Source organism: Trachemys scripta, chromosome 2, assembly GCF_013100865.1.
Source record: "Trachemys scripta elegans isolate TJP31775 chromosome 2, CAS_Tse_1.0, whole genome shotgun sequence".
Lineage (NCBI taxonomy): Eukaryota > Metazoa > Chordata > Testudines > Emydidae > Trachemys > Trachemys scripta.
In genome coordinates, this window is record NC_048299.1 from 50,439,691 (window position 1) to 50,464,944 (window position 25,254).

General features: G+C 39.8%; 1 protein-coding gene across 3 annotated transcripts in view; it reads right to left on the reverse strand.

Moving 5' to 3' along the window:
• Nucleotides 1–25,254, reverse strand: part of THSD7A (thrombospondin type 1 domain containing 7A) — a 351,691-nt gene that overhangs the window by 14,937 nt on the left and 311,500 nt on the right. For all 3 annotated transcript variants that reach the window (XM_034760534.1, XM_034760535.1, XM_034760533.1), the window contains 6 exons: nt 24,606–24,747; nt 23,555–23,670; nt 18,677–18,794; nt 10,809–10,954; nt 8,762–8,936; nt 5,559–5,732 (listed from right to left, as the gene is read on the reverse strand). In XM_034760534.1, the coding sequence (XP_034616425.1) occupies nt 5,559–5,732; nt 8,762–8,936; nt 10,809–10,954; nt 18,677–18,794; nt 23,555–23,670; nt 24,606–24,747 (871 nt within the window). The remainder of the gene's footprint in view (nt 1–5,558; nt 5,733–8,761; nt 8,937–10,808; nt 10,955–18,676; nt 18,795–23,554; nt 23,671–24,605; nt 24,748–25,254) is intronic.

Here is a 25,254-nt window from a genome sequence, read left to right on the forward strand (position 1 = left end):
TTAGAGAGGTTTGGGAAGAGATTGCTTTCTTCCTCATTTTCTCAGATATGGAGATGAAGAACCTCAGAGGCTCCCAAAAGGGCCTAGTCCGGTGCAAGCAGAAGGCTAGAACCCTGTATACATCCAGGGAGTGTTGCTGCTTGTCCTTCCTGTTATTATAGGCTTTGGGTAGAAGCTTAGGCAGGTGATCTATTTGGTTCAGGTGAAGTTAAGAAGGAACCTTTGTGATGAAATTGAGATGCAACCTCAAGAATACTTTATGCCTATGAAACACCATGTAAGGAAGATTTGCCATAAAGGACCCAAGCTCACCCACTCTTCTAGTAGAGATGATTACAGTTAGGAAGGCAACTTTCATAGACAAGTGTAGGAGGGAGCAAGAGGCCCAGGGGTCAAATGGCAGGTTCACAAGAGCTGATACCACCAAATTCAGGTCCGAGATAGGATCAAGTTTTAATAGCGATGGAGGATGAAAGACATTAATAGCTGAAAAATGTACATGCAGTGAACTGATGGAGAGGCCCAATTTCTTAAAGAGAGAAGACAGCACAGGATAAGAGGGACCCCAGACTCCTCGTGGGGGTAAGTGATACTGTGACACAAAATGGAGAATTGCTTCCATTTGGCAATCCATGTAGAGAGTTTCCTGATACTATTAAGGATGAACTAGACCTCTTGTGAACACAATCTCTCTAAATTCATTGTCCATCCAGAAACCAGGCTACGAGATGGTGGGACACCAAGTTGGGATGAATGGTCCTGTCTCTATTCTGAGACAGGAGACCCGGATGTGCTACTCCCCCACCCTCATTTCTGGAAACGCAGAGCTGCCCAGCTTGGAGGCTGTGTCTGGGGCTCCATTGACTCTGCAGCTGAATGCAGCACTACCAAGAGGGTAATCTGATGCTGGATGCACCAATTCCAGGTTGATTGTATCCCTGCAGAGTGGGGCAAATTTTGCTCTCCCTTATTTAAGAGTAAACTAGTCACAATGTCCGACCTGATCCAGAAGTGCATGGACTGGTTGAAGGAAAACAATATCTTGCATGCTTTGTGCATTTTCCAAACTTCAAGAAGACTGATATGTAGCGTAGACTCTTGTGGAGTCTAGAAACCCTGAGTTGTATGGTTCTCCACATGTGCTCTCCATCCCATTAGGGAGGCATCCATAATGAGTGTTTCTGTGGGCAATGCAGGAATAAAGGCAACCCTACATAGACATTGTCCTTGGTTTCCCACCAGGTGAGTAACATCAGGACACTCTGAGGAAGCGCGACTTGTTTGTCCAGGAAGTTCCTGCTCAAGAGCATAGATCATCCACAACCGTGCCTGGAAGCACCACATGCAAAACCTTATGAAGGGGGTCACGTAGGTGCATGAGGCCATATGGCTTAGCAGGACCAGGCAGAACTAGACAGTCAGCTGGAGGCTGAGTCAAAGTTGGGTGATGAAGTCCCTCATTGGAAAGAATCTGTCTTGAGGTAAGCTAACTTTGGGTGTAATCATGTTCAGATTTGTGCCAATAAATTCTAAAACTTGTGTGGGTTTAAACTGGACTTTTTTGGATTTACCTGAAGTCCCAAGCAGTGAAAGAGGTTGAGTAAAGAGGTAACTGCTGCCTGCACTTCCTAATACAACTGCCCCATGAGGAGCCAATTGTCCAGGTAGGAAATATTGGGCTGCCTAGTTGACACAGGTATGCATGGACAATACCTTTGTAAAAACCCTCAGGGCTGTCAAGAGATCAAAGGGAAGCACTCTGTATTGGAAGTGCTTTAGGCCCATCGTAACCCACAGGAGTATCCTGTGCACTGGGTGAAGGTCTATATGAAAATAGGCATCCTTCACAATGAGAAGTGCACCAGGCAACTTCATTTAGGGAAGGGATTATTAGGGCCAATATAATTATCCTGTATCTTGAATGGTGAATGAAGACATTTAGCTGTCTGAGGATGGGTTTCCAGTCCTCCTCCTTTTGGGGGATGAAGAAATATTTGGAGTAAAAGCCCTTCCCCTTGTGTTGGGGGGTGGGTACAGGCTTCATTGCTCCTACCTGGATTAGGGAGTCCACCTTCTGTCTGAGAATCCCCTGAGAACAGATGGGAAGGGAGGCTTGGAGAAGGAGCAACAAGGAATTTTATTGGATAGCTGGTTCAAGATGATGTCTGAGACCCATTGTCTGGAGTGATATGCTGCCAGCATTGGGAGGAAACAGGCCAGGTGGACACTGAAGTGGGGTTGGTACAGAGAGTGATGGTGCTCAAGTGTCCCATCCAAATGTCTTATTGGTGGGTGGATAGGACTGAAGAGGGTATGGCGGGGGTGCTGTTTGTCTTCTATGCTGCACCCTCTGGTGCCTCTTAGGAGTCTCGGGGCTCATCTACACTGGCAAGTTTTGTCTCCAAAAACTGCCTTTTGGCAACAAAACAGCAAGAGCGTACATACTACAATGGGACTTTTGTCGCAAAAAATGCCCAGTTTTAGCGACCAAACACTTCCACCCCTACGAGAGACTTTTGTCTTTTCTCCTCCCTTTATTGTCAACAAAGAGCCAGTGTGGACACTGCTGATTGTTTTATTGACAGAACTGGCTTCCGCCAGTATCCCACAATGCCTGCCCTGATCACTCTGCTCAATGTTTTGAGCTCTGCTGCCCTGCAATGCCTGCCCAACTCTGAGAAATATCTGTGTGCTGCTCCGTTTGGGGAGCAAACAAAGAGAAAATCATTGGAATGCTCCTGTTCTGTCCTGCACTAGGAACGCAGTCTGCCTGCTGCTGCAGGGTGGGAGGAGGAGAGGACAGACTGTTGTGATGCTTTGCGATTCCTCAGCATGGAGAGCTCACAGAGCTATTCATGATGCTGCTCTCGGCAGCTGAGGGGACTGTGGGAGAACTCGGAGAGAATCCCAAGATGCACAGCGATCAGCTCTGTGGGATACATACCCATGGTGCATTGCTCACCCTGTCGATGACGGTGTCCCCAATGCGGACATGATCTGTCGACAGAGGGAGCAAGCGTGAACACCCTTTGGCGATTATTGTTTTGTCGACTTTTGGATGTAAACATAAGTTTTGTCAACAAAACTTGGTAGTGTAGATAAGCCCTCATAGGTTTTCTGATGATAAAAAGCTAAGGGGTCAGATAGTACCTATGAGGAAATGCCCTACACTATTTCCTACAGGGTGCCAAGGTGTATATCCTGATGAGCAGAATTTCGCAGCAGAGTCCTTGAAGCAGTGATCTGTTTTCTCACTAAACAGGTTATCGCCCTCAAAGAAATGGTATACAGGTGTCCGTTGCTAGGATTGGATCCAAAAGGATTGGTGCAAATTGCCAAGTCCTGAAGAAGGGCAGATCAAGACCAATGTTCCCTCTAATTTTTCCCATCCACATGAGAAATAAATTTTGTTATGTGCACCGAGGTATGTGCGGATGTGCACCATTAGTAGAAACAAAAAACCTAGTTATAAGATATATTTTTAAAAGTTATCATAGGGATAGTTACTCCATACAGGACTGGTTAGGCATTTTAGTACTCACTACGCAAAGAATTAAATTTAAGTGTAAGAGAAATAAAGATTATTAAATGTATAGACCAGTCAAAACACTAAAATAACAACACTTGGAAAGAATAAAATTACAGAGAATATATGTGCATTGCAGGAAGTACCAAGAAAAAACAACAATAGTACATGTATGTGTTGGGAGGTGAGTGTGAAAGAGGGAGAGAGAGACAGTGTATGTGTGTATGACACAGAGACAGCGTGTGTGTTGGCTGCTGGGGAAAGCCGTGCGCTGTCTCTAAGACACTCACTGAAAGCTCTTCTGCTCTGTTGTCTCCCCTCCCTGGCTCTGCGGAGATAGGGTATAGAGGCAGGGGGGAGAGTCCTTTTCTTAGAAAACTTATGGGGCAATTTGTTCTTCTTTTTCTGACTCTGTTTATCGTTACCCTTATCATGCCTCCATTTAATCAAATTGTTGGCCTTGCTGGAAGAGTCCGAGCTAGAGAGTGTCAGCTTTGGAGAGATGCCACCTGGAGGCTCAGGCCGGTGAGATGAGGAGCGGAGTGGAGTGGAGCGGAGTGGTCCAGTGGGGCCTCAGGGAAAGCTCAATTAAATGTCTGTGGAATCTGAACTCCTGAGTCTGCCTAGTAGAAGGGGGTAAGGAGCAGCAGATATCACACTTCAGAGGAATGTATGATTCCCCAAGGTAATACAGGCAGCTCTCATGAGTGTCACTAACTGGGAAGACCAGGGGACAGCACAAACAGGATTTGAAGCCTGGTATCTTGGGCATACTAGGTTCCTCCCTGAAAGTGGAGGAACAAGGCAGGAAATCCCCCCAAACTCCAAACTATCTGTCTAGACCAACTAAAGCAAACTATCTACAAAAATTTTTTTACGAAGTCGAAGTCTGAGTGGGACCATTAGAAAGGCTATGGACAAAATGGGTTCTGTCCCAGACAGCAAACAGTAAACTGGTCAGGTGATTGCTCCGTGATTGCTCCATACTGCTCCTTATACCCTCAGCTTAGACCAGTTTAGAGTAGGGTGCCGGCATGGACCAACAGACACGGCTTTTGAAGAATCTTCTGGTCTCATGGAGAGCATGTAGGCATAGGGACCAGTACTCAAAAAAATCTGACCTTTCTGTCCTGTCAGTTTTGAAAAGTAAAAAAAAAAATAAAAAAAAAAATTAAACAAAACATTTAGTTCAACACAAAACAAAACAAATCCTTTTGCTTTCAAGATTTTTTAATTTTTATAAAATTGGAGGAAATTTTGATATGAAAAATTGTTTTGGCTTGAAAAATCAAATATTTCAAAAGTGTTGAAATGTTTGGCAAATTCAGCAGAATTCATGAAATGCTTCAGCTGACCTGAATCTCCATTTTTTGTCAGAAAGCTTAGTTAAAAAAATTCACCCAGCTCTACTCAGCAGATTTGGGTGGAAACCCCACCCATGCCACAGATTTCCTGTGTGACCTTCGACATGTCACTTAATCTTTCAATTCCTCTTTCTGTCTCCATTACTCATCTGTAATACTTCCTTTCTCGCTCCTTTGTCTGTTTTGTCTATTTAGATTGACAGCTCTTTGGGCAGGGAATGATTCTTGCTATGAATGGGAACAGCACCAAGCACAGTTGGGACCCACTGGTGTTATTGACAGATAATTAATAAAATAAATAATAGTACAAAGAGAATGAGAGAATATAGTGAATTTTGGTTTTGTCACTTCTGTTAAACATTGAGGCAGAAATGCTACTGGTTAATAAGTTTTGCTATAAATGAAAATCAATTATTGAGGAAAAAGAATTAAAGACATTTTGAAAAAAAAATTAACATGAAATTTAAGAATCGACTCTAGAATTAAAATATAATGGGAGATTGGCATAGATTTGTGAAATTTTTGGATAATATTACAAAGCAGTTGTCTATGCAATTATTAATATTTGCAACATTTTTCAACCTCACAACCAAAATTTGGGCAAGAAAAAGTCTTATTCATCTTACATTAAAATAATGGTCACCTATTTTCTGTGTTTTGATACTCACCGTTACATGATCTTGTTTCTAAAGCCTGTTCTGGACAGAGGTGTTGGTTCTCTAATTCCTGAATGATCACTGCCCGGGATCGGACTTGTATCCCTCCAAAACCAAGATCTTCTCCATTAACACAGGTCAGCTGACAAAGGCTCCATTCTGACCACTCTTTCAAGTAACAATCACCTGTCCAACAACAATGATGTAACAAAGCTGAAGAGTTGATACATGGGGAGTTCTGAATACTACCTGTAAAGGCCATAGAAAGTTCTGATCCAAATAATATCTTTTAACTCTGCCTCATTAATTAGTAAAGAACATTTATCCTTTTAGACCCATACTTACCTTCATCCTATGAAAATATAGGTGACAGAACACCTGCTTATTTTAATTTCTGTACAAAAGAAATGATCCTTCAAGGAAATTGAAGTGTTACAAAACCCTATTTATGCCGAAGCATTTCAAGCAACTGTAGCATTTCCATAGCATTACTAAGTTGCTCATTTTCAGTCTCTGACAAAAACTGCATTCAACGTTTGGCCTTTCACAAGTGGAAAGGCACTCTATGTTGTGCTCCAGTCTAATTTTCCACATTATCTTCATGATAAACTTCACTTTCTATAAGCTTAGAAGAAGCCAATGTATATATAGCCAGTTGGAAAGTAAAGGTTAATTCTTGCTCATTCTGCTCACTTCTAGTAAACAGGTCATTATTATTTAAATGTATTAGGGAAGTAGACTGGAAAACGCTCTTACTGTGGGGAACATTTCTTGTCAGAAATGAGATTGGCACAGGTGATTTAAAATATCTTCTCTAAGTTCTACGATGGTAGGAATCTACACTGTATTATCCTAAGGTTCCAGACTCAGGAATAAAATCACACTAACAAACATTAATTCTCACAACAGCCTAGCGAATATTTTAAGGAAGTCTGAAGCATAGTGTAAAGACAGTTTTGCTAATATTGTGTAAAAGATATCTAGAAAATTAAAACACAAAAAGACTCATAAATTAGCCTCTTTAGCTTTAATTATTTCAGCAAAAAGACTATTAAAATTCATGTTACCTTACATTATGCTGACAACAAATATAATAAGCACCATGTTGACCAGATGCCTAATTAATGAAGGAATTTTATTTGCTGACCTTAAGAAATCGTGTAAAGAAATGAATTATTGAAGAACTGATGTATGTACAATAGGAGAGCAGGAAGTGACTTTTGGAAAACATAGAGTGTATCATTAGCACATCCCCACAGGGTAGTTATTGTCCTTGGCTAAATGTGAGGTTGCTCAAACAAAGGTCATTGCTCAGCAAAATGTAAAGGCTGAGCAATGAACAGCTATGTTTCTTAAATTTAACTAACAAAATCAATCAATTACAAAATGGAGTATCTTCTACCACTTTAGTCTTCTGATTTTCTATTAGAAAGCGGAACTGTGTGTTGACAGTTCACCATTTGTTAATTAAAATATTTATTAAATTTGGGGAAACCGTAGCTGTGTCTACTCTGTATTGACATTAACGAGACTTGTAGTAAGACTCGTGATGTCCTTGGTCAAAATCTCTCCCTTTCACATTACTGAGTGGAGTGCTCTATATCAGTGGTTCTCAAGCTTTCCAGATTACTGTGCCCCATTCAGGAGTCTGTTTTGCCTTGCGTACTACAAGTTTCACCTCACTTAAAAACTCAGGCTTTGGCTTCAGCCCTATGCAGTAGGGCTTGGGTCCCAGGTTTTTGCCCTGAGCCCCAGTGAGTCTAATGCTAGTCCTGGTGACCCCATTAAAATGAACTTGCCCACAGTTTGAGAACTGCAGATATAGTATATAGATCAAAATAAACAAGTCATTGTCTGTATGAAATTTTAGTTTGCACTGACTTTGCTAGTGGTTTTTTTGTAGCCTGTTGTAAAACTAGGCAAATATCTAGAGTTGATGTACCCCCTGAAAGACCTCTGCGTACCCCCAGGGCTACACATACCCCTAATTGAGAATGATTGCTCTATATTAGCTGTCTGCTTGCTCTCTTTCAAGTGAATGGGACTTTTGCTCATGGTTTCAAACTCACAGTTTGTGAAGTGGTGCAGGATTCTTTGGGACAGAAAGTGTTATGTCAATGAAATAGCTAATTGCACTTTTAGATGAGTGCAAAATGTAGACACACCTCTTATAACTCAAACAGATCAACAGATTTCTAGAAAATTGCACCTTTGGACTGTTGCTAAGACACATTAAATTTCAGTCCAAAAGGAATGGGTTTGAAAGAGTTGTGAAGGAAGGAAAATACAGGCTTGGTATGGAATGGCTAGTTGTGATGAGACTTGCTTTGGCAGAGAAAACAGGAACGCTATATCTGAAATTTCTTGGGGACGGAAGGAGCTAATCAATACTTCCAATAATACAGCACTAATTACTTTATTAACAACAGCTACCCCTCCCCCCATTTGGAACGTACAGACAGGTTTTTAATTTTCAGCAAAACCTTTGCAGTTCATCTTTAACAGCTGTTATAGTCTCCTCTTCTTAATCCTTCTTAGTATGAGGGTCACAGATCTGACAAACCACAACAGCGCCTTTAGATACAGTCTGTTGGGTCAATGTGAGTGTCATGCATTTGTTGCTAGTGGAGGGACTAAGAATGATATTTTTTAAGGAAAACACTCCTTGGCCCCCAGTGTGACCTTATTTAAACCAGCACTAAACCTCCTTGGTCTAATTCCTCAGTTCCATTAAAAACAAACGAAAGCATTAGACCCTGATTCAGTTTAATAAAAAAAGCTGTTCACATGCTTAAAACGAACATTTAAACACCAAACCCTCTATTTTTTGGACAGTCTATTATTTAAATATCCATGAAATGGATTCTTCTCATATTCAAATTAACACTTTGTTTCTTGTGTGGTAAAGTAACATTTATGGTTTTTATGCCAATTGTTCAAAAGTAAAATTCCTACTGGAGTAGTCTATGCCGAACATTATTTTTAAAACATTTGTAAATGCATGTATTGCTTTCCCTAGTAACCATTTTATTAGTATCACAAAGTACAGTCACTCTTGTGAAACTACTGATGAAAAGTAATTCCTTCCGTTCAACAGGTGAATGTGGTAAAGACTTCACAGCCTGTGGCTAATCATCTTTTTTCTTTGTACTGAAGGCCATCTCAGGTTGACCAATCTTGAAATGCAACAACATATATCTGAACAAGTTTGTTACCTGGACAAGGAAGGGTGCAGGTTTCCTCAAGTACCATCTTCTTATTGCCATCAATAACAGGCTCAATTTCTCCACAGAATTCCTCATCTACTATTTTGCCAACATCTTCAGTAGATCCATCATAGACCACACATGAAATATTCCTGACTCTTGTCCCCTCTCCACACTGAGCGTCCTGGAAAGGGAGGGAATGCACAAATGTTGGAGAGAAAAAAAGAGGCTTCAATAGCTAAGTCAAAGCTGATCTAACTTTCTAATTATTGTTACTTTATTTTATGCTGATGGCTTGGAAAATAAAACCAATTTAGGTCCTGTAGCATTCAGTACTTCAGACCGGGAAAGACACCTAGTCACTTCTATATGGAAGCACAGTGGATGTCATTAAAAGAATAATCAGTATTTGCCCAATTATTTCAATTGAAATAACAACAATTAATAATAATTCATTATTATTATTTAAAGCAGCAGTCCCCTACAAGGAATAACCTCCAGCAGAATGACTTATTCACACACAACAAAATGAAATTAACCAGCCAGTAAATCAAAACAAGATAAAAATACCTTATCTCATTGGGACAAAATACACCCATGTTCACACCCTATACATTGCTGTAGTATGCTTTGTACAAGGTATGCCTTGTGTGGTATCATCTGAAAATTCATAATTTGCTGAGCAGTAATAATATGGCATAATGCATGAAGCAGATTTATGTATAAATTTATACATTTCCCCTGTATGATGTTAAAATACATATTCAGACTCACAAAGCACCAAGGTGGTCAAACAGACCTGTCTTGAACAAAGGAGTGTATGCTTGTCTTCATTTGCATTTAAGCAGTAAACAGAATCATCAAGCAGAAAGGGGGATGGGAAAAATATACAGCTCACACGGGTGAAAAAGCCCAGCAGGGAACATGTTTCCTCCAGCAGACTGCCTGTCTCCTGGTTCTCAGCTGGAAATGGTTTTCAATGAGGGACTAAAGAACAATAAAAAGAAGGGGCAAACACCGCAAGACCCACCCCCCTCCCTGCCCACCTCATTTTCTGCACCTGAGATGACAAAAGAAACAGCCATCAGACTCTGAGGAAGGGATCCTGACCTGAACAGTTTAATCAGTAATGCTGCTAGAAGCATGTGGTGAGAAACTTTGCTTGAATTGAATACAGTTTGTTAAGTTAGGCACTAGAAAGCATTTTATCTTCATTCTTCTTGTAGCCATTTCTGACTTTTAATTTAATTTTAATTTTAATTTAATTTTAATTAATGGAGATATCCCATCTCCTAGAACTGGAAGGGACCTTAAAAGGTCATGGAGTCCAGCCCCCTGCCTTCACTAGCAGGACCAAGTACTGATTTTGCCCCAAATCCCCAAGTGGCCCCCTCAAGGATTGAACTCACAACCCTGGGTTTAACAGATCAATGCTCAAACCACTGAGCTACCCCCAGGTGGGAGCTACTTCAACAAGACATTGCAAGACACCCAAGGTTGCAGGCAGGGGTGACAGAGGCCCCCACGTCTGGTCTGGATTGTACCCCAGCATGTCAAACTCACCCACAAAACCCCCATCAGTGCCCTCCCCAACTCCCAGCAAGAAGACAACAACAATCATTCAAACTATTTCAGGGGAGCAAGTGCCAGAACCACAGTGCCTTCACAGACAATACTCTGCTGGTTCCCTTCTTTTTAGGAACAGGGAGCTAAAATCTGAGCATTTATATTGACTAAAATTGTGGCAGTATCATAAGTGAAAACCCTTTCTGGACAGAGCACTCTCTCAGATAGGCTGCTGTCAAACCATTTAAGTTACCACAGAGTTATATCTCAGTTTTACTCTATACTTCGAATAGGAATAACTAGGGAAAACTGTGGTCCCGGTTGGCATATATGGTGTCCAATGGCAACCACTTTATTATGCTCCTGAATTGAAAGATTTGAATAAAATGAATAAAATGGCTAAAACATTTTGTACATTATATATGTGCATATCACAAATATCCCTGGATGCAGTGAACAAATAATTGCAGATCTCCATTGCAGCTTTTACCTCAACTTTGCATTCAGCCCAATGGCCATACTGCCATCGATAACAAGGTTTTACCGGGCAGGGTTTGAATTGCTCTATCTGAGATGGACAAGGTCTTCCATCGCCCTGGAAAGGCTGATTTACTGTCCTCCTTCGTATCATCTTTCCTTTAAAAGAGAGAGAGGGAGAGAAAGCAACTTTGAGGTGGTCATATATATTGCCTCACCAAGATGGTTCTGTTTCAGTCTGTGACAAGCTTTATGTTAGCAATATTCTTACCTAATACAGTGGACTGCACAGCAGACCTGCTGTGACCTGTTTGATGTGTGGATTGTAAATTCTCTGAGACATGCATTTTCTTTTTTCTTATTTGTGTGTACTATGCCTAGCACAATGAGATCCTTGATGAAAGAATAAAGTTGCTACTATAATATAAATAAATAATACTTTTCTAGTTGAGACACCTGGGGAAAAAACTGGTGCCCTTTCCTGATCTGGTATTTTGTTCTTGGCATCCCTGTTGAGAGATGAACTTTTGGTTCTCCACTGTTCTGGAGTTGTGCTGCTAGGAGGGAATGATATGGGTATCTAATCCACAAAATTTTCCTTGTATTAAATTTAGAAACATATCAGATTCACAAGATGCTGGTTGTCTAAATTCAGAGAGCAGAGGGAGCTTGCCACTTATCTTCTTTGTCTCCCTGGGCTTTATTATAATGGAGAATTTTCAAGGGACAGAGGATATTTCACCCTGACCTAAAGAAAATTAAAATATAATAGGTTTAACTGACATTAATCTTCTGTTCAACTGAGGGTGACACGCTACCCCAGCCTGTTTGAGGACTAGATTCTATTTCAAGCAGTTATATAATGGAACGAAGAAGAGATTTTGTATTTAGTCATCCTTTTGGGTGATTCTGTTTCTTTCCTCTTAGGTGAATATCAAACTATTAGATTTTATTTCTGAGACAGATGATACAGTGAAGCCACAAGAGCTTTTTTATGTGCAATATAGTGCTGGGTAGTAGCCCCTCTATAGATAGGGGTTTCCAAAGAGTTCCATTAAACCCACATTTTCGTGGGGTTTTAACTTCAATGTGAATAAATACATGCACTGAGCCAAAATGTGTCGGACTATAAAAACAAGTAAATAACAACCAAGCAAAAAGAGCACAACATTAAAAATTAAGTATCCAATATATTCAGATTTATAATGTGCTGCAATGCATTACACTGACCTACCTTCATAACCTCACAGGATTAAATGGGCCACCCCCATTCATCTATCTGTCTATTTTTAATTAAATTTGTTACTATGAATTTGGAATTAAGTACCCTTAACTATCGAGAGACAAATCCTGCTTTCAGAGTAACTGGACTATGAAATGAACTGTAGCAAACCTCCCCACCCAGGCCACAAAGTGGGAACAGAGCTGCATAACTAGGTTTCTTTGGAAAATGCCAATTCGTCGGAATGAAATGCTTAGTCAAATCGAGTACAAATTAAATGAAACTAGGGCTGTCAATCGTTTAAAAAAATTAATCGCAATTAAACTTGCGATTAATCACACTGTTAAACAATAATAGAATGCCATTTAAATATTTTTCGATGTTTTCTACATTTTCAAATATATTAATTTCAACTACAACCCAGAATACAAAGTATACAGTGCTCACTTTATATTTATTTTTGATTACTAATATTTGCATTCTAAAAAACAAAATAAATTGTATTATTCAATTCACCTAATACAAGTACTGTAGTGCAATATCTTTATCATGAAAGTTGAAATTACAAGTGTAGAATTATGTACAGAAATAACTGCATTCAAAAATAAAACAATATAAAACTTTAGAGCCTACGAGTCCACTCAGTCCTACTTCTTGTTCAGCCAATCACTCAGGCAAACAAGTTTGTTTACATTTGCAGGAGATAATGCTGTCCACTTCTTGTTTACAATGTCACCTGAAAGTGAGAACAGGTATTTGCATGGCACTGTTATAGCCAGCATCGCAAGATGTGCTAAAGTTTCATATGTCCCTTCATGCTTCAACCACCATTCCAAAGGACATGCACCCATGCTGATGATGGGTTCTGCTCGATAACGATCCAAAGCTGTGCAGACTGACGCATGTTCATTTTCATCATCTGAGTCAGATGCTACCAACTGAAGGTTGTTTTTCTTTTTTTGGTAATTTAGATTCTGTAGCTTCCAAATCGGAGTGTGGTCTTTTAAGACTTCTGAAAATATGCTCCATACCTCATCTCTCAGATTTTGGAAGGCACTTCAGATTCTTAAACCTTGGGTCAAGTGCTGAAGCTATCTTTAGAAATCTCACATTGGTACCTTCTTTGTGTTTTGCCAAATCTGCAGTGAAAGTGTTCTTTAAACGAATAACAAGTTCTGGGTTATCATCCGAGACTGTTATAACATGAAATATATGGCAGAATGCAGGTAAAACAGAGCAGAAGACATACAATTCTCCCCCAGGGAATTGAGTCACAAATTTAACTAACATATTATTTTTTTAACGGGCATCATCAGCATGGAAGCATGTCCTCTGGAATAGTGGCCAAAGCATGAAGGGGCATATGAATGTTTAGTATACCTGGCACGTAAATACCTTGCAGTGCCAGCTACAAAATTGCCATGTGAACTCCTGTTCTCACTTTCAGGTGACATTTAGAGAAGAAGAGGGCAGCGTTGTCTCCCATAATTGTAAACAAACTTGTTTGTATTACCAACTGGCTGAACAAGAAGTAGGCCTGAGTGGACTTATAGGCTCTAAAGTTTTACATTGTTTTGTTTTTGAGTGCAGTTATGTAACAAAAACCCCCCTTTACATTTGTAAATTGCACTTACAGTGCACGATAAAGAGATTACACTCCAGTACTTGTATGAGGTGAACTGAAAAATACTATTTCTTTTATCATTTTTATGGTGCAAATATTTGTAATAAAAATAATAATATAAAGTGAGCACTGTACACTTTGTATTCTGTTCTGTAACTAAAATGAATATATTTGAAAATGTAGAAAAACATCCAAAAATATTAAACAATATAATACCAATGGAAATTTATTAAACAGTGCAATAAAAACTGCGATTAATCGTGATTAATTTTTTAAATTGCAACTAATTTTTTTTGTTTAATTTCTTTGTTTGGGGTTTTTGTTTAATATCTTTATTAATGATCTGGAGGATGGTGTGGACTGCACTCTCAGCAAGTTTGCAGATGACACTAAACTAGGAGGCGTGTTAGATACACTAGAGGGTAGGGATCGGATACAGAGGGACCTAGACAAATTAGAGGATTGGGCCGAAAAAAACCTGATGAGGTTCAACAAGGACAAGTGCAGAGTCCTGCACTTAGGACAGAAGAATCCCATGCACTGCTACAGACTAGGGACCGAATGGCTAGGTAGCAGTTCTGCAGAAAAGGATCTAGGGGTCACAGTGGACGAGAAGTTGGATATGAGTCAACAGTGTGCTCTTGTTGCCAAGAAGGCTAACGGCATCTTGGGCTGTATAAGTAGGGGCATTGCCAACAGATCGAGGAACGTGATGTTCCCCTTTATTCGACATTGGTGAGGCCTCATCTGGAATACTGTGTCCAGTTTTGGGCCCCACCCTACAAGAAGGATGTGGAAAAATTGGAAAGAGTCCAACGGAGGGCAACAAAAATGATTAGGGGTCTGGAGCACATGATTTATGAGGAGAGGCTGAGGGAACTGGGATTGTTTAGTCTCCAGAAGAGAAGAATGAGGGGGGATTTGATAGCAGCCTTCAACTACCTGAAGGGGGGTTCCAAAGAGGATGGAGCTCGGCTGTTCTCAGTGGTGGCAGATAACAGAACAAGGAGCAATGGTCTCAAGTTGCAGTGGGGGAGGTCCAGGTTGGATATTAGGAAAAACTATTTCACTAGGAGGGTGGTGAAACACTGGAATGCGTTACCTAGGGAGGTGGTGGAGTCTCCTTCCTTGGAGGTTTTTAAGGCCCGGCTTGACAAGGCCCTGGCTGGGATGATTTAGTTGGGAATTGGTCCTGCTTTGAGCAGGGGGTTGGACTAGATGACCTCTTGAGGTCCCTTCCAACCCTGATATTCTATGATTCTAAGTTGATAAACTGCACTTCAGCTCTTCCAAAATTTAACTTTTCTTTTAAATCCCTTTCTGTGAAAATGTTTGTGGTTTCGATATTTTGTCCCACTTCAGGACAAAACTTTATCTCAATAACTCAACAATTTTTGCAGAAAGGGAGCCCCCTTTTTGGCCTTTCTACTCCTGTGTTCACTGTAAGTAGGTGGGAAAAGGTTTGTCAAGTGGATCCTCATAGTTTTGCATCCATAGCTCCTGCAGTTGGAGCACCACAGAGAAAAGAAAGTGAGCTCTGACGTCAGGGTAATGAGTTGAAAACCCAGCACAGGATGCAATCGCTATGTGCAAAACCATTCCAAAAGCATACCAGCCTATGTTAGCATGGATGGAAGAAAAGCTAATCAACCTGCTACATTCCAGGCTTTGTTACTATATGAAACCTACCTAAAATTGATGTTATTTTAATACAGAATTCCCCCCCCCCATCCAAATCAACTTCCTGTCTGTTAGCAACCTCAAATAGACATATTTAGGAACTTCAAGATTCATAAAAAACAATGAAACTTCAAGAGGTATTTTTAAATAATATTGCTATTTTTAATATATTTTGGGGGTTTAGTTACCTACCTACAGATACACACAAGTTAGCATACTAAAAAAAAATGGTATAGCTACAGCAAGATGTGTGGCGGGGGGCTAGCTGCCCTGAATATGTGCCAATGGTCTGACATGTATGTACTCAGGGTGGCGAGGCCCTCTTGCCACTCGTGTTGCCATGACTACACTCTATTTTTAGTGCACTAGCTTGATCAGGGCTAGCATGGGTATGTCTCCTGGATCCCTAACTCTAACCCCCATCCCCACCCTCCCAGCTCCAAGTGTAGACATATCCCAGGTTTAATAGGAAAAAACTGAAATTCCCCTAGATACTTGTGACCAAATTTTCAGCAGAACTCAGCAACCAATAGCTCCAACTCAGAACAATGGGAGGTTCTGGATACTCAGTGCTTTTTAAAATCTGGCCACTCCATTTAGGAGTCTACATGGGAGCTGAGCTCTTGAAAATCTGGCCCCAGTTGTGGCTGCTGGGCACTTTTGAAAATCTGGTCTCCATCTCTAACTCGTTCTGTTTATATCTAAGTAATGAAAAACTCTCCAAGAACGTCTACTGCGAATCCTACAATTTGTAGGTGAAGGGCTCAGACACTGTGGTGATAAGCACAATAGAAATGCCTTCAAATAATTAAATACCACAGTAGCATTATTAACTATGTTATTGGGGAAAAAAAATTAATAACGTAAATTGTATGCTTTTTATATTTATATTATAAGCTCTTTGGGGCACAAATCATCTTTTTGTTATATGTGTGTACAGTGCCTAGCACAATGGGGTTCTGATTCCTGATTGGGGCATCTAAGTGCTACTTCAATACAAATAAATGACAACAATAATTATTTTCCCCTAGTAATAACATATCACTAATCTACATACTGCAATATTCAGAAATGAATGGAAGAAGAATAGTTTCAACCTAATCCCCTAGGTTTTATTGAAATCTTTTTTTTTCTTTTAATTCTGGCGATTTGCATTTCACATATGCAAAGAAATAACTAATTTAGGTGTTAACATTTGTCCTCATTTTCCCAAATATGTTTCTATAAATATGGACTACATATTAAAAGAAATTTCCAGGGATGTAGAGAGGTAGGGTCTCATCCCTCTACCCTTACTGGGGAGAACAGAAATATCCAAAATGAATATCTGCCCAAGATTGATTTATATCATTAGCCTATTGCTTTTCAAGGTCTCTCCCTTACTTTTTGCTCAAATAAATGGGCCTATGATGCAATTTATATGGGATAAAAAAATGGCATCACTTGTCACATAAGACCCTTAAAACATCCTGGGCAACTATGTGGTTGCCAGATTTGTATCTACATTATTTAGCATTCCAAATTTGGCCTGTTGTAAGGTGGTTTCTTTCCATAGCTTTGTATACACACCAACCTGGCTTGAGATTGAAGAAAGTTTAGCTATGCTCTTTGCTTCCCTCTCTCTTCTTTTATATATTTTAAGAGGCTACCCATACCCTTAAGGAAAAATGCAGTCTTTGTATCTGCATGAGGCATCCTGCAACACGTTAAGATGATTACAGCACCCGATCTTACTAATTCTACTCTTGTACCATTATGGGATAACTCTACGCTTAAGACAATTTGGATAGAAAAAGGATTAACAAAAATTAATGATATAATACAAGATGATAGACTGTCCTCCTTAGATTACGTATGTAACAAATATCAGCTACTGCTGTCTCACAGTTCCTTCTTTCAGCAGCTATGCTCAAGTATTCATGCAAGGATAGGGGACAATTGGTCTGTTTCAACTCTCTCACTTCTAGAAGAATATGTTAAGAAACATGGAAACAAAACCGTGTAGGAATTATTTATAGGTGGCTTAATGTTTGCATTACCCTCTCAATCTCAGTCTTAAAAAAACAAAAAACAAACAAACAAAAAAACAGGGAAAATAATTTAGCCTTACTATCAGAACGGAAACCTGAGGGGATATCTGGCTTAATGTGAAAGATACTTCAAGCTCTTCAATATATTTTTTCTGGAAGAACTGCAAGGATAAACAAGTACTATTGGACTCCAGAATGTTCGCTTAAGGCTTGATTGGTAACACACAGTTAATGTTGGAGATGCAAACGGCCACATGCCAACTTTTCACACATCTGTCAAAAATGGACGTGTTCTGGAATGCCCTGGTCAGTGCTCTCTCAAAAACTTTTAAATGTTGCTATCTTTCTTTCTACAAGCTTATATATTTTAGGGGTGCTGGAGGAGTTGGTAGTACCAGTTAACATTAAGAAATGGATGCAGTAACTATTTTAGAGACCAAAAGAGATCATTTTAGAAAATGTGAATCTGCAATTCCTCCCTCACACATACAGATTGGCTTACTGAGGTCTCTATTACTCCATTAATGGAAAAAATGACTCTGTTTAATAGAAACTATGGAAAAAATATGAGCATGTCTGGTCTCACTATTGCTTACTTTTGCAGTTTAGTATATATTAGTCCCCAGTACTCATAGGTTATGTTCTCACTTATTTATCTATTTAGTCAGTTTAATAATTGATGCCCTGCATGACCTCTTTGGGTTCAGGTTCTTTTTGTTTTGTTTTGTTTTCCAGGTTTTGCAAATAATGGACATTGTATTTTGTTAATTCATGTGCTATTTCCGTCATGTGCATGTATGTATATGTGATTTGTTTCAGTATGTGTTTATATTCTATATAAAGTTAAAATATTAGCCATTTGAAAGCAAAAGCTCCTATTTTCTGTTTATAAAAAAGAGGAAGTGTGTGATGACTGTTATTATGGTGGGTTAAACTTTCAAGAGCCACGTGTTATGATTTAGCTTTCCTTATCTCAATAATATTAATGAGAGTTGTAAAGCTAAATCTCCCATTGCTGGGACATCTATGTCTAATTTGTCCAGTATGGTCAATCTCCTATGGCAAAGTCATGTATCATTTGTCAGATCTCATATCTATTTATTGAGTCAGAAATTTTTTTCAGTGTGGGCCAAATCCTATTCACTTTAACCATGTATAGCCTCAATGACACCTACTATTTGCCTGAGAAAGGTAAGCCAGATTTAGGCCCCCTGTCATTTTCTCTCTAATCAACGACTCTTCAAATTCCTGGGAGACTTATTAGTTGTGTCGGATTTAAAAAAAAAATGCTCAGCCATAAAGATATTCCGAGAACAGTGACTAACCTGTAAGGCCACATGTTTGAGAACACTCAGACCATGGAGACCAGTCAGAAAGCTGACAGTTCACAGGACATTCCACCACACAGGAAGTATTCATCTGCCACGTCTTCTCCAAGCCAAGCTAAAAGAGGAGACACAATTGTCAGCATGTGAAGTGTGGTTTGTCCCACTAGTCTAGCCTATACTACTGAGAACAGGGTGAATTTGAACTAATCACATTTGGTTAAATATTTAATTATTATTATTAAAGAGAAAGAAAAATCCAGAATATATTGGGCTCACTAGGGCCCCAATTCAGAATAGCACTTCAACTTGTGCTTAACTCCTAAGCAAATGCTTAAATCCCATATTCTCCAGGGGGATTTAAGCAAGTGCTTAAACACACTTCAAAAACAGGGATGATTTCCTGAATCAGGGCCCAAAGATGGAGGAATACAGCTCTGTAATTTTAATTTATAGATTTGCCAAAATTAAAAGAATAAGGAAGCAGTATTATGGAGCTACTAGACAGACAGACAGAAGTTAGGAGATAGTACACATCCTACAAAGCTCCAACATTAGTGAAGGGACAGGTTCAGCATAGGGAGCAGATGTGGAATCTGATAGGAAATCGTATGAATATCAAACAGGTCTGCAACTTCCAGCTGTGACAAGTTCTTTCCTTTATTGGCACTATGCAGAGGACTGAATTTTATCTATGGCTTTCAGGTCCAGAGCCGCAAAGATATTTAGGAGCCTAACTTTCATTTAAAATCAATGGAAGTTAAGAGCCTAAATACCTTTGAGGATCTGGGCCTTGGTGACCAGAAGGCTGCAGATAGGGATCTATCTATCTGAAGCTATATGATTAAAAAACATACAGAATCTCTTTGTAAGATACCCAGGCAATTTTAAAACACATTAGAATAATGACTGCAAAGGATAAGAACATAAAACCAGTAATTAGACTTTAAATGGAAATAAAAACACTCTTTCCCACTCAAACCTAGCACAGACCAGCACTTAGGCCCATTAATGAGCACTCTATAAATATACTGCACATACCATAGCTTTCTGACCCTGATATACTGGCAGCATTAGACTTACATTTGAAGTGTCATTTACTGAGACAAATGAGGTAGGAGACCTTTGTTCTGTTTTATGGATCAACCAATGAATTCTTAGTTTTTTTCTGTTGTAAAGTGTAACCTCGATTATCCGAAGCTCTCAGGGGACACCTGAAACCTTTTGATAATCAAGGGTTGGATAATCAGGAAACCAGCCAATAGGCTTTGAAGTCTGCTCTCAGGGTCAGCTCTTCTGAGCACAGACTTGAAAGCCCGCTGAGCCGATTCCATGCAATTACAGAGAATTGGCTGGCTTCCCCAAGGCTGGCCTGCTCAGCAGGACTTCAGCAGCTGGAGAAAGAGAAGTCCCAGAGGGAAGCAAAGGGTGAACAGGAGAGAGTCACAGTCCAGTTTACAGAGTGCTGGCTGGCTTCCCCAAGCCTGGTATGCTGAAATGCTGCAGAGCCAGCTCTGGGGAAGCCAAATAGATCACTATAATCAAGACTCCAACTCTCTCCTATTTATCCATTGTTCCCCTCCTTTTTCTCTGGTATAAGAAGTCCCTCTGAGCTTCCGGGCCCTGGAAACCATGTCTGGCTAAACATTTGGAAAAATATATAAACTTCCCTCATCTGGAAATCCCAATGGACACGGCCTTGTGTTGGATAACAGGTGGTTTCTGATTAGTGATTTTCAAATACTGAAGTTGTACTGAATATGTAAAAGTTAAGCATTCTGTATTCTTGGCTGTATGTGACAGGGGGCAGCAGACTGCCAGACAAGTGTCCTCTGCCAACTGTGTTACTTTGTGTCCATAGACATATGCTTGCATGTCTGCAAGTATATCTGTAACTCAACAAGAGATCTTTGTTTACCCTCAGCTGGAGATTTATCATGTAAGGTTGACCAACAGAGTGTATACTAATAAAGTAGTGAAGCTTGCTGTCCGATACAGACAAAACGCTTGTCTCCAGATTCATCTGATTTGTAAACGCAAGTAAGTGAGTAACAATAAATTCACAGGTATTTGCAGGGGGTAAGGTGGGGGCGGCATCCTGAATTAGGTGATTTGAATTTTAAAGAGCCCAAGGAAATGGCAGGAAGAGTTCTGTGATGTGCTAATTTTACAACAGGCAGCGACCAAGTGATCCACTATTAATGTTCTCTGAGAGTTTACACAGAAATATACGACTTGGAAAAAAGCGCTGGAAATTGATTTATCCTGGCAGTAATCAGGATGATTGGATAACTTCTTTAGCCAATTGACTGAAACTAATGTCAAATCATATAGACCGCAGTAGGACAGTAACCACTGGTATAGCATCAGGATGGAATTTTAGAATTTTTCTGGGCTTAAGCTTGCATCTGGATATAATGATGATAGCGCTACAGAGTGGAAGGTAAGGTTTTATTGTTCTCTTGGATAATGTAATTATATGTAGCTATAACATTTTGGCTGATGATATCTCTACTTATTAAGAATTCAGAGTAGGGGTGGCTACTCTGATCTGTTCTCTGCATCTACCTTAAGTAAAAACAATGTCAGTTACCAATTTTGATGTCTCTGTAAAACACAGAATGAGTTTTGTATAACTAATGAGTCTGTAATATTATTTAGACACACGAATCTGTCTGTTATGCACCACCACACTGCACATATGTAAAAGGAATGAGATTAAAAAGGGTTTACTACAATGCATATAGTACATATTATAAAAATCTAAACAGAATACTTTTAATCAGATAAGCAAAAAAAGTGTGTCATATCTTAAATCTCACTTCTTCTGATGACATGAAAGTTCACAGAGTTCACTTTCACTCCCCCAGAATGAAAGGTGTTTTAAGATTCCAACAGCTTGGCTTTCTTGCTAATCAGGTAAACAGGTCTTACGCTACAGTTATTGGATTAGTCACTGACCTTGCTGTGCCACTTCTTACATCCATAAAATGTAACAAATAGAAGGGCTTGAATAGTAAGACTGTTAGTGGATCAAGGCTTTGTATATGCAGACTACGTGAATACTCTCTGTGGACTTGAATTAAAAACCTAGTGGATCATTGTATGTTGTCCCCCAAAGTAGGACTGTATTGCTGCAGTCACTAGTAAATGGTGGTGTGACTACCAGGACTTCTGGCTGGCTAGCCACTCAATGCCAGAAGTTTTTGAAATGGTTGTTCCGCTGCCTCCATTGTCCTCACTGTCTAACCAGCCAAATACCCACCTGTTAATTAGGGAAAAGCTGCTCAAGGCTTCTACAATGAGATCTCCATTTACAAAGTAACAATAATTTGCCCTGTATCCTGCCCAAATTCACAGTTTGTAGATACATAATAAATGATTAATATATATGGGAAGAACTAGTGCAGCTTTACGGAGAAAGAAATCCATTGTTACTTATTGTTTCATGAAAGGCATTCATTCTGTTGACATGTTCACGTGGACAGACCATAACTTATACAATGTCTCATTATATAATAATCAATATGGTAATCTCCTAAAAATAGCTTGAGCACCAAATTCTGTCTTCTAATGTACAAGACAGCTCCTATTAACTTCAGTGGAGTTTGCTGGCAGGCATCCAAGGGCTGATTTTTTGCCCTGAGACTTTAGAATGTAAATGGTCATATTAAGAGGCCTGATCATACTCCCAAGAGCCATGTGTAGAGGAAAACCTGTGTGCTCAGAAGAGAGGACATGTTAGTGGCCTCCACTGCAGCATCCTTTGCTCAGAACATGTGGGTTCAGGGTTCCACATGGGCATTGAGTGAGTTGGGAAAGAAGTGGGCAGCTCAGGAGGGACACAAATAGCACCAGCCTGGCAGAATTTCTCTCAAATAGAACACTGCCCAGTATGTATGACCTTTTCATAGCTCCCTCCACCACTGGCAACCTTCCCCTTCCTTAAAGAGGAGTCCTGAGAAGCAGCTTCCAGCAAGGGAAGTCCATTGGAGAGCGAGGAAGGGATGCTGATCAAATTGAGCTATTGTGGAGGGCACATGGTCTCTGTGCATGTGATTATAGTCTCCTGCTTTTCAGGTGATTTAATGTCTGTTCTGTTAGGGGGTTGAGGCAATCTCATTGGCACAACTAGGGAGATTTCTCTGTAATGCAAACCTTAGTGTATTCTTCTCCATAGTCCTTCATGGTATGATCTGCACAGCATCAATCATTAATAGATACAATCTCCTTTAACAGACCCATGAAATGACCAAAGCAATAGTATTATCTGCCTTGAGCAGTCATTTAAAAACAGATTCATGAAACAGTTACATAAAATTAAGGTGATCCATCTGCTGAATATTACTCCCACTGAACATGCTCATGTAAGAAGTTCCATTTCTGTGTTAATGCAGCAAATTTTTCACACAGCTTGGATGTTTCTCATCTTACACAGCTGGGTACAAGAAGCTAGCACTCAGCCTGGCTGTAGAATGGCACATGACACACGTTTAGCAACACACTGAATAAATGATTGATATCGGCAGCTGTCCAAGGTACTACACAGAAATCACATCAAATTGGAATGATTTGCATTCTGATTAAGATCTATTACCTTTATTCACCATGATTGATTATTGTTCCCAAATCATTTCCTTCAGGATATAATAATCAGCACCCCTTTGTGGGTGCACACATAAGCTACCAGGGGAAATTTTATGAAGAAATCACAGGTGATGACACAGCCTCATTTCAAGGGGTACTTAACAGTTCATGAATAATGTTGAGAAACATCTGTCGGCGATGGGTTACATGCAGCGCAGGTCAGCTAGCTCAGCATGAATTAAAGCTTTTAGGAAGAGTTTACTCACAAAAGGAAAAGAGCCCCCCACTCACCACTTCACAATACTTCAGGTCAACTGATTTGCCATCACTGCGAACACAATCTAGCATTCTTGTTTTGATGCCATTACCACAGACTGCCTTCTCGCTGAGCTGACACGTACTCCAGTCTGGAAATAAAGGAGACCATCAGGACAGGATGCCAATGGAACTGATTTCTGATGAAGCTTTGATTACTTGAATAAAACATTTAATTCAAACGGCCTAAAAATAACCCCCGGAATCAATTTTTACACATTCAAAAGCTCATGAAACCCATTAGCTAGACATATTGGAAATAACCATAGTTAGGTACCCAGTGACATGATGTATTTCTGAAAAGTCAAATATTGTGTTTATCTGGATTTTTGGGGGGCAAGTCTCACACACACACACACACACACACACACACATTTATATATATATATATAAATGGCCAAAGAAATAGATTTTCTATGGCTATAGAAGTCATATGATTCTCAAATTACACAGTTTCTCAAGAGCATTTTCTCTGAATCAAAGAGTTTCACTCTATTTTCACTACAGACTGTATAGACCACATTAGATAACACAAGAAAGCTGAAAGACCTATATTTTGAGAACAATGGATGCCTCTTATAGGTATTTTATCTCTTCTTACACACAACCCCCCTTCACTATCAACACAATTTCACTACAAAAGGAGAGAGCCTCACTAACCAGAGAAAAACCTTGGATATGGTGGCAGACAGGGGGTTATAGTTAGCTGTGGAGAGGGGTAGGGGTAGGAGCTTCTGGAAGGCCATAACTTCAACTGTAGGGGGGAAGCATCTGTAGCATAGCCAACCCAGCTCTTCTTTACTACCTGCTGACAGCAACTTTAGCAAGACTGAGTGAAAGAGGTTCCTCTAATGTATGTCTGTTGGATCAGAAATAAAGGACCCTGAGCCCTGGTTTAAAGCCAGGTGCTAATTGGGCAAACTTGACTCACACATTAAGTTGTAGTTGTATGTAGAACTAAACTGTGAAAATAGGTTGAGCTCTTATATTTTTACAGCCTGTTATTAGATTGTAAGAACGCTAATACCTGTCACATTGTAATCATAGTGGTAACAGTTTTTGTTCAGACTGCAAGGTTCTGTCTCAGTGGAGGCAGGACAAGCCTTTCCTTCATCAGGTTGTCTTAGGGGCTCCGCTGACCTTTCACGCACATTACTTCCGTTGCAGGGCTTGAAAAGGAAAACAGAAACAATGGTTTTTGATATATTCAGTCTCTCCACCTACAAATATAACAGCCTTGTAAGCATCCTTTTCACAAAATGCTAATGTAAAACAATGACATTATACTTTGCCTAGAAGGGATTCTTTCCTTGTTATTTTATGGGAGGATTTAGTTTGCTATTTTATCTTGGTAATAAGACCAAGGAATTAATAATAACTAACAACGCTGGTAATGCCTTAATAATTCCCTATCTAGTTCACATTTCATTGATACTGCCTTAAAGCAATTGAGCATCTGAACTTCCAGATTATGAGCTGCCTCTCCAAAATCCGCAGTGCACCGACTCAGATGCTGAGGAAAAACCCCTATTTCCCCAAGCTTCTGAAATTGAGAACTCCATTTTTAGTCTCACTGGCTTCGCTTTCTCACCTGAGACTCCAGACAGCCAAAAACACAGGGCTGATGGAGTAAGCTATCTTTAATTTCATCTAAGTCTTTTACCTGCAGCTTTTTG